General features: G+C 38.6%; 1 protein-coding gene across 1 annotated transcript; it reads right to left on the bottom strand.

Annotated features, from left to right (window-relative positions):
- Positions 1–1,404: 1,404 nt before the first annotated feature.
- Positions 1,405–5,702, bottom strand: LOC126826755 (leukocyte receptor cluster member 9). The gene is made up of 3 exons (XM_050555839.1): positions 5,566–5,702; positions 4,310–4,527; positions 1,405–3,188 (listed from the first exon to the last, which is right to left on the bottom strand). The coding sequence occupies exons 2-3, from the start codon at positions 4,458–4,460 to the stop codon at positions 1,858–1,860; spliced, it is 1,482 nt and encodes a 493-aa protein (XP_050411796.1). The 5' UTR covers positions 4,461–4,527; positions 5,566–5,702; the 3' UTR covers positions 1,405–1,857.
- Between the last annotated feature and the right edge of the window lie 3,994 nt (positions 5,703–9,696).

The following is a 9,696-nucleotide window of genomic DNA, read 5'->3' as shown; positions in this document are numbered from 1 at the left end:
ACATAAGCGATATCTACTGTAGAATGTGTTTCTGTGCGATAAATAGAGAATCTCCTATCAGTGTTTTTTGATATCAAAAAGTATCAACACAAGTTGATAAAGTAAAAAAAAACGAGCCTCTACCGAGGTTTTTTTTTTACTTTATCAACGAGTGTTGATATTTTTTTATATCAAAAAAGACAAGTAGGAGATTTTATTTATCACCCAATCCCTTCTTACATGCACAAATAGATAAATATAATTCTTTGCTGTAGATTTCACTTTTACTGAACATTACGGCGTAGTGATACATCAATTTTGACAGCAATTCAACCATTGCAAAGTCCTTTATATCGACCCAGAGTTTCCATCAAGGTCAACTGAATAACAATAGTTCATTTTTAATTAAAAAAAAGTTACTTTAAATAAGAAATGAACTGTTCTTTGAAAATAAAAAAAAGTAGTTTCTTTTCAACTGAGCAATCAAATTTATGTAAGGAGATATCGGAGTAGATCATGAAATATATCACACAAGCGATATCTACTGTAGAATGTATTATTGGGTGATAAATTTTATTATCAATAGATACGCCACGTTATTCATCTTTCACATAATACGTTATGCTTTAATAAAATATTTACAATTTATTTTGTTTTGATTCCATTACAGTACATGCAGCTCATCAGACGAATCGATATTCTCCAATTGTCAGCAGATAAACCTTTCGTTCCTCGATGACATTTATATTGTTCTCTTCATATTCAGCATATTGATTTGGTCTCAGAGTTTTAAATGATACTTGGTCTCATTTAAATGATACTTCGTCGCATTTAAATGATATTGGTCTCAGAGTTTTAAATGATATTTGGTCTCAATTTGTAGGTCCAAAATATTAGCGATTTAGCTCCTTTAAATTGGGTTTAACGTCCTACTTGTCTGCACCAACCGGGATAATCAAGATGAGCGTACGCCATGCAGTTTGATACGAGGTGCATTTTGCCCGGACAGCAGTGAGTAGGGAAGAGCAGTGACGCGCTTTGCATCATGGGTCTGAGTTTGTGCGCCCACTTGAATTTTTGGTTTAAAAGTATTTTATTGACTGGGCTAATGAAGACGGGCATACGCCATACAGTGTGCTATGAGGGAAATGTTGCCCGGGCACTATGGCCTACTCTTATATCGAATTCTAACTGCCAAGGGGATCTTTTAAGTGCACGCCACCACCCATCCGAACGGCTAGACAACTGTCCTTGTCAGGATCTGCTTGCTGCACCACTGACAAGGAGAAACCATGTCTGAAAATCACGCTGAACTTTCTTGTCCAATACAGGGATCGAACACCCGACATCCACACTAGTGAGCCAGTGTCTTACCCACTTAGCCACCGAGGCTCCCATTATGTTTTAGTACCAAAGAACAAAATGTTAAAATAAATAATAGATTTTATTGATGGTAATAAGACTAGTATTATATTAAATGTAATAATAAGACACTGCAATCTGGTTAAAACACTGATCCTATTTCGTTTCGTTTTTATAGTTCAAAATTTCGTTTTACTTGTCTTTACTACACTAGGATCTGGAAGAGTTGTTATATTACTGACGTTCTGGTTGAAGTGAAGGATAAGCCAATGAAACTATCTGTTACGGCGAGCTTAAGGCGTGTCATGCACGGAACTGTGGGTAATCTACTAGTAACATCAATGCTGATTGGTTAATCAAATGTCTGACGTCATTGGTCATAAGTAGGTCTTTTGACCCCTGACGTGACCTATCGCTATAACTTGTCAGATCTTCATGTAGTAGAGGCCATCGAAAGTATAAAAAAAACGAAACGAAATATAGATCTGTATTTTAATCAGATTGAAGACACTGATATTAGAATTGAATATTAGCTGGTGAGATATAAAAACCATCTGATTGTCTCTCGTCGCCCATTGAACATAAATAAATACCAGAAATATCAACCTCCCCGAGATATTTATCGGTAAATTGTTCATAAAGTCTTTTATCGATGTTAGCCGTACCCATTCGTCTTGATACAGGGCGAGATGTCTTCATGATCGTCATATGAGGGATGAATTCGTGTTGGTCTCTAATTTCTATACCTTCGTGTCGTAAACACATTGATAATTGATCGACGAAATCTAGAAATCCGTTCGGATATTCGATCTTTGCATACACGACACGACTGTAGAAATTGGAAACCCCATTTAAAACAAGGGGTTGTGTAGGCACCGCATCCTTTAACTCGTCACGTATTGACTTTAAAACCCTACAAGCCGAGTCTACTTGTTCTTGTGTGTCCAGTCCTAATGTACATAATGTCACGTGTAAAGCAGAAGGCGGAATGCAACATTCTCGATACAGAGGCTGATTTGCTACAATATTATCTTGTATTTCGCTCGTGGCTTCTTGCACAGCTGAATCGTTTACACGAATAGCCAGGAAGTAATTAGGGCGCAACTTATCTTGCCAGTATCCAGGATGTGACGTCATAGGATTCGTTGTGTTTGTTCCTATGGTTACTATTATGCCATCGTCACTATCAGAATCACTATCATTGTCATCATCCTCTACTTGCTCATTATTGTCCGTGCTGGGGATTTCGGTAGCATTCTCTGCTTTAGACTTTTCTAATTCCTGATCATAGTTTGCGATGATATCTGTTATTTTTGTTCCGCTACCGACAGAACCGAACACATTATCCAATCTCGCCAGTTTATCCCACACTTTGATATCCTTATATTTGAAATATTGTATGCGATGTTTGGGTATAGCTAGAACATTATAATCCACGGAAGCGATATCCTCCCACGAAAAGGCTGTGAAATATTTCTCCTTTATTCCCAGAAACCGATCGAGATAACCAACTAGAAAATCTTCCTGGGGTAAATCAGAATCCCATTGAATCCGTTTAACTACGTCATCAGCTGTTTTCATAGAGGCTAATTTCTCGATGGTTACTTTATCCTCCCTCGGCTTTTTTTGTTTTTTCTTGTGTTTGTTGCCCTTGGCCGATTTTTTAGATTTCCCCAGACCGTTTGCTTTTAACCACGTTTCGGCTTCATTTGTAAGGCTTTTCATCATTGGTTTATTCAAGCATCCATTGGTCCTGGATTGTAATAATTCTTGAAGTTCAAGGACATCTTCCTCCTCCATGCATTCAGCACGAATAGATATCTTAGGAGCCGCTTTTGGGTATGAAGCTGTAATTAAATAAAAATAAACATCATGAATGTTTGATTTCGTTTGCACACCCATCTCAAAATCTTTTTAGAGAAAGATGGGGTTTAACGTCCACTCGTCACAAACTGGGTCATTTCTGGACTAACATATTATGGTTTAATTTTATTTTAATAATTTGCTTGCGTGTAGGGGTCTTTAGCAGTGGGAGGAAACCGGAGGACCACGCCACTTGACTTAATCACAGACCTTACGATTTCACGTGCACTCGTTAAGCCAGTGATTCTCAACCAGTGTGCCGCGGGAGTCAGGTGTGCCGCGAGATCTTCCTAAGTGTGCCGCGAAATTTTGAACGGCACACCAAGAAAATGCGAAAAACCCCGTGATCCCAATTGAGTATTCACTGGTGTCTACTAATAAGTTCATAGCTGTGTTTTTCTTTACTTAGTTTGAGTCCTTCTATGTGTCTGACTAGTTTCTGTCTACGGTTGTATGCCGTCTGACTTACCATGTTTTTATTTTGCAAAATTTAGCCAGGTGTGCCGCTATTTTTTCATGTGTTCCAGTGTGCCGTTGGCAAGAAAAGGTTGAGAACCACTGAGTTAAGCCAATAGCCCCCCCACCCCCACCGTGTACCACAGAGATTCAGTGGCCAGTACACTAGCTCGCCTATCAATCAGCAGTTACAATAAATATATTTGATATGCGTGTAAATACAAAGGATGGGTTTAAGGACTTAAGTTAACTCTTGGATGTTTTAACAGCTGTCTAGTTGTTCGGATGGGACGAAAAACCGAGATCCCGTGTACACATTAGCCTGCACGTAAAATATCCGTTGACAGTTGGAATTCGATTTAAGAGTAGGCCGTAGTGCCGCTGTCCGGGCAAAATTTCCCTCATAGCACACTGTCTGGCATATGCCCGTCTTCATTAGCCCAGTCGGAGCAGAACAGTACGACGTTAAACTCCATTTCATTTCATTTCACATTCAAGCAAATAGCCAGTTAATGAATTTCCCGTGAAAACTCGCCAAATCTAGGTTTGAATTTGTCACGGATCGACAACTCTGTCTCGTGCACGATACAGATAAAGTGATTCGATATGGAGAATAAAGAGATATTTATATGATGGAACGCCAACTTACTTGGTAACTGGAACTTGATGGTTAAATCCATATCTTTTGGCTGTATGGTAACACTTCTACTAAATACGTCACTTCCTTTCTCAACAACTCGACATCTCCCTTTAAACTCTTCTTTTATTGACCTCACTTCCTCTTCTTGTTGTTCAGACATATTGATAATTGTTACCGTGGAAATTATAATATTGGATTCTACCTGAGTTTAGATAGCGGTTCAAGATCTGAAAAAAAAACCCAATTGATTGTTACATGTGTCATAATATTTCTCTGTATCACGAGATAGATGGGGTTTAACGTCCATTCGACCAAAACCAGGCCATTTCGGGACTAACATATGTTTCAGTTTTATTTCAATAATTAGCAGTGGGGGAGGGGAACTGTGTGAAAGCTAGCATATTGTATAAATTAAGCGTGCGCGTTCTATCACAAGGTCTGTCATTGAGTCAACTGGAGTGTTTTCGATTCCCAAATTTTACGTGTCAAGAAGTAGGATCGCATGTCCATCTTCGTGGGGTTTTTCCAAGTCCGACAATGTACAAACAGAAAACATCAAGTCACGGTTATTCTCTGTGCCAAAGTCAATATTGGAGGAGAATTTTGCCAGGGCAGCGTCATGTTCCCCTTCTCAAAACTGAATTACGAAATGAAAATGAAATGAAATGGGGTTTAACGTCCTTCTGTTCTGCTTCGAACTGGGCTAATGAAGACGGGCATACGCCATACAGTGTGCTATGAGGGAAATTTTGCCCAGGCAGCGGCACTATCGCCTACTCTTATATCGAATTCCAACTGCCAAGGGATCTTTTACGTGCATTCCAATGTATACACGGGACCTCAGTTTTTCGTTCCATCCGAACGACTAGACAGCTGTCCTTGTCAGGCCCTCCATCACTGACAAGTGGGAAGCACGCCGGAAAATCTGAATGAACTTTCTCGGCCGATGCTGGGATCGAACACCCGACCTCCAGGTAGGCGACCCAGCGTCTTATCCACGTGGACACTGTGACCCCCTCATAGCTGAAGTGTTCTATTCGGAGCATTCGAGTGTCAACATTTGTGATTGTGAGTTATTGTCACACCTGAACGACTGAACACACTCAAAACAAGTGTTTGATCCATTTCATTTTACAGCGACTATTGTTATTATTATTATCGTCGTGTATTATTGATATCGGTTGTCTAGTGGATGCCATGACACCTGGCGTAGTCGACGGTTTTGATGTACCTTATTAGTGTTTGATATTGAACATTTAACTTACCTGTCGGTATACCTGTTGTCTATACCTGTCGGTACACCTGGTGTCTATAGCGTGTTGTATACTGATAGCCGTTTATATATATATACACGCCTATAGTAATCTATAAATAGACATGAGTTTCCTACTCGTGGTGCAATATACCATAGTCAATATTACCCAGACACAATCAATATACCATAGTCAACATTACCCAGACACAACCACTACCCATTAACACACTAACAGTGAAGTTAATTATGGTGCTTCGATTCCCCGGTTGTATGTGACAAGGAGTAGGGTCGCCTGTCCAACCTCGTGGGTTTTCTCCGGGTCGTCCGATTTCCTCCCACTGCTAAAGACTCCTACGCGCAAGCGAATTATTGAAATAAATCTCTCTCTCTCTCTCTCTCTCTGTTAATAATGACAATGTTATGCGTATTAATCTCAGATGAGAGAGAGAGAGAAATGGGGTTTAACGTCCACTCGACACAAACTAGGTCTTTTCGGGACTAACATATGGTTTTAATTTTATTTCAATAATTCGCTTGCGCGTAGGGGTCTTTAGCAGTGGGAGGAAACCGGAGGACCCGGAGAAAACCCACGAGGTTGGACAGGCGACCCTACTCCTTGTCACGTACAACCGGGGATTCGAAACCACACCAGTCGACTCAATGACAGACTTTATGATACAGCGCGCGCACGCTAACCATTCAGCCATCCAACCCCCCTAATCTCAGATGATTTGATATCGCAGATTAAATGACTAGTACATGAGGTAATGGGGTATTAATGGTAACCGTCTCACAAGGCCTTAAATACATAGATCACCGAAAAGAATATAATCTTACTACCATTGTGTTGTGTGTAACCCTTCATTTAATATAATTTTACTACCATTGTGTTAACCCTTTATTTAATATAATCTTACTACCATTGTGTTGTGTGTAACCTTTCATTTAATATAATTTTACTACTATTGTGTTTTATGTAACCCTTTATTTAATATAATTTTACTACTATTGTGTTTTATGTAACTCTTTATTTAATATAATTTTACTACCATTGTGTTAACCCTTTATTTAATATAATCTTACTACCATTGTGTTTTATGTAACCCTTTATTTAATATAATTTTACTACTATTGTGTTTTATGTAACCCTTTATTTAATATAATTTTACTACTATTGTGTTTTATGTAACTCTTTATTTAATATAATTTTATTACCATTGTGTTTTATGTAACCCTTTATTTAATATAATTTTACTACTATTGTGTTTTATGTAACTCTTTATTTAATATAATTTTACTACCCTTGTGTTACCACATCATTTAAAAGGTAGCTCGGTGGGTGTGAGGTTGGCTTGCTTACCTGAAGATCCCGGGATCCGATCCGGGTGTTGTTCGAGAATGTTCATCGGGATTTTTAGGCGTGGTTTCCTCAGATCAGTAGTGTAGGTGTCTGGCAATGGACAACATGTAGTCGTTCGGATTGGACGTAAAGCCAAGGTCCCGTGTACACATTGGCACGCACGTAAAATAATCCATGACATTTGGAAATCGAAAAAAGAGGAGGCCGTAGTTCGGCTATCCGGGCAAACTTTCCCTCAAAGCACACTGTGTAGCGTATGCACGGGCGAGGGGTGGATGGTCTAACTTCAAGTCACGGTCATTCTCTATGCCCAATTCAAGATTGGAGGAGAATTGTGCCCGGGTAGCGTCGTCCCCCCCCCACTCATAACTGAATTACAGCTGTGAAGTGTTCTATTGAGGGACATTCGAGTGTCAACACGTGTGATTGTGGGTTATTGTCACACCTGAACGACTGAACACACTAAATACCAATGACATGGGGAACATCGAACGGTTCGGAGCCACGGTGTCTAAGACGCTGGCTCGCTAGCCTGGAGGTCACGCGTTCGATCCCTGCATTGGCCGAGAAAGTTCATTAGGATTTTTTTCGGCGTGGTTTCCCCTTGGTCTGGCCGATACTCGTAATTCGTAAGTTTGAGAAACAAGTCAGCAATTACATAAAACATTCTTTATTATCTGTAATGCATAGAACATAAAACACAATATATAAATAATTTAACACAAGGTACAATTAAGAAACATTAAACATAAAACATGATCTATAAATAACTTAACACAAGGTACAAATAAGATACATCTATCTATATATATATTTGTGACCCCCGAGCGAAGCCGGTCTGTTCGGGGTTGGCGGCTACACTAGGTCTGCCCCGAGTCTGAAATTTGGGGTATAGGGGTAGCTCGGACCGGGGAGTAGCATAGGCCAGGTGGCGTTAGTCTACCACTTCCGGTTTCGGAGTTATGACCCCCGAGCGAAGCCGGGTATTCTGCTAGTAGATATATATATTTGTGACTGTCGTTTGTCTGTCTGTCTGTTCGGGGTTGGCGGCTACACTAGGTCTGCCCCGAGTCTGAAATTTGATGTATAGGGTTAGCTCGGACCGGGGAGTAACATAGGCCAGGTGGCGTTATTCTACCACTTCCGGTTTCGGAGTTATGACCCCCGAGCGAAGCCGGGTATCCTGCTAGTAAATCATAAAACACAATCCATAAATAACTTAACACAAGGTACAATTAAGATACATTGAATATAAAACATGATCTATAAATAACTTAACACAAGGTACAATTAAGATACATTGAATATAAAACATGATCTATAAATAACTTAACACAAGGTACAAATAAGATACATTAATCATAAAACACAATCTATAAATAACTTGTTTACAGTGAATCCCAAAATAAATCAACACGAGTAGTAAAATATCTATAAAAGGAACCGTTACATCATGAGAGAGAGAGAGAGACTGAGAGCGAGTTTAACGTCCTTCGACACAAACTAATTGATTTCGGGACTCAATAATATGGTTCAAGTTTATTTCAATACTTCGCTTGCACGTAGGTGCCTTTGGCATTATTAAACATTATCTAGAAACGACGTTTTTAAAGAGTGAATCTAGAATCAATTAAAAAACATGAGATACATTTTTTAAAACATATTAAGACACTGACGAACAAAGAAAGAAAATAAGCAGATTATTATTTATAATATTATCTTATGACAAATTCAAATAGCGCCTCTACAAAACTAAAATATACATAACCAAAAGGGAATAACAAAAACAAAAACAAAAACAAAACAAGCAAAAAATAAATTAATGTAAAATAAAGACGTACTCATATGACAAAACATCGAATACAAAATAAACACCAAATATAACATCTACAACGTTTACAGTAAATCACTGGGGTCATGAGAGGATGAACCCTATCGATATTTAATGTTCCGCGACTTTCCTTGCTGAGTTATGCCCCTTTTCCCAAAAAAATCTTGAAAGTAGGCATTGAGGTACATGTTCTAATATCTAGTGGTAATTTCTTCCAAGGTAGAGGTAGAGGAGTTGTAAATACAATGAACGATTACAAGGTGGACTTAAGTTTGCATGAAGACGTGGGTCTGAGGAAGAGCGGGGGTTGCGTTTAGGGGTATGCAATTCAAGACGTACTCATATATATATATATATATATATATATATATATATATACTACCTCTATCAAAAGATGAATCCATAGTGATAAAACAAGCAGATAAAGGTGGTGCAACAGTCATTTTGGAATCGGAGAACTATAAAAGAATGGTATTAGACATATTGAACGATACCAACTACTATCAAAAATTAAACTCTCCGTCACTATCCAGAAATATGACCGCACTAAGTCGACTGATATGGACACATAGTTCCTGTTTAACGGAGAAAGAAATCAAATACTTACAAGAGTTTAATGTGAAAACCAGCAATATTTATGGTTTACCCAAGATTCACAAATGTAAAGAAATACACACAGCATGTGTAAACCAAAATTCGACATATATTGAAGTGAATCATCCTCAAGATTTAAAACTCCGATCAATTATAGCAGGTCCAGCATGTGAAACTCATCGTTTAAGCAATTTGATAGACATCATACTTCAACTTTATATTAAACATGTCAAAAGTTATACTAGAGATAGCGTAGATTTTTTGAATAACTTACCCCAGAATGTCCCACAAAACGCTATTCTAGTTACTTTCGATGTTACAAACCTTTATTCTAATATACCACATGTTTTAGGATT

This window comes from Patella vulgata, chromosome 7, assembly GCF_932274485.2.
Source record: "Patella vulgata chromosome 7, xgPatVulg1.2, whole genome shotgun sequence".
NCBI classification, from domain to species: domain Eukaryota; kingdom Metazoa; phylum Mollusca; class Gastropoda; family Patellidae; genus Patella; species Patella vulgata.
This window is presented reverse-complemented; position numbering and strand designations above follow the sequence as displayed.

Coding starts and splice junctions, on each gene's coding strand:
- LOC126826755 (XM_050555839.1), bottom strand. CDS start 4,460: ATGTCTGAACAACAAGAAGAGGAAGTGAGGTCAATAAAAGAAGAGTTT. Junction 3,189..4,309: donor CATCAAGTTCCAGTTACCAA/GTAAGTTGGCGT, acceptor ATTTAATTACAG/CTTCATACCCAAAAGCGGCT.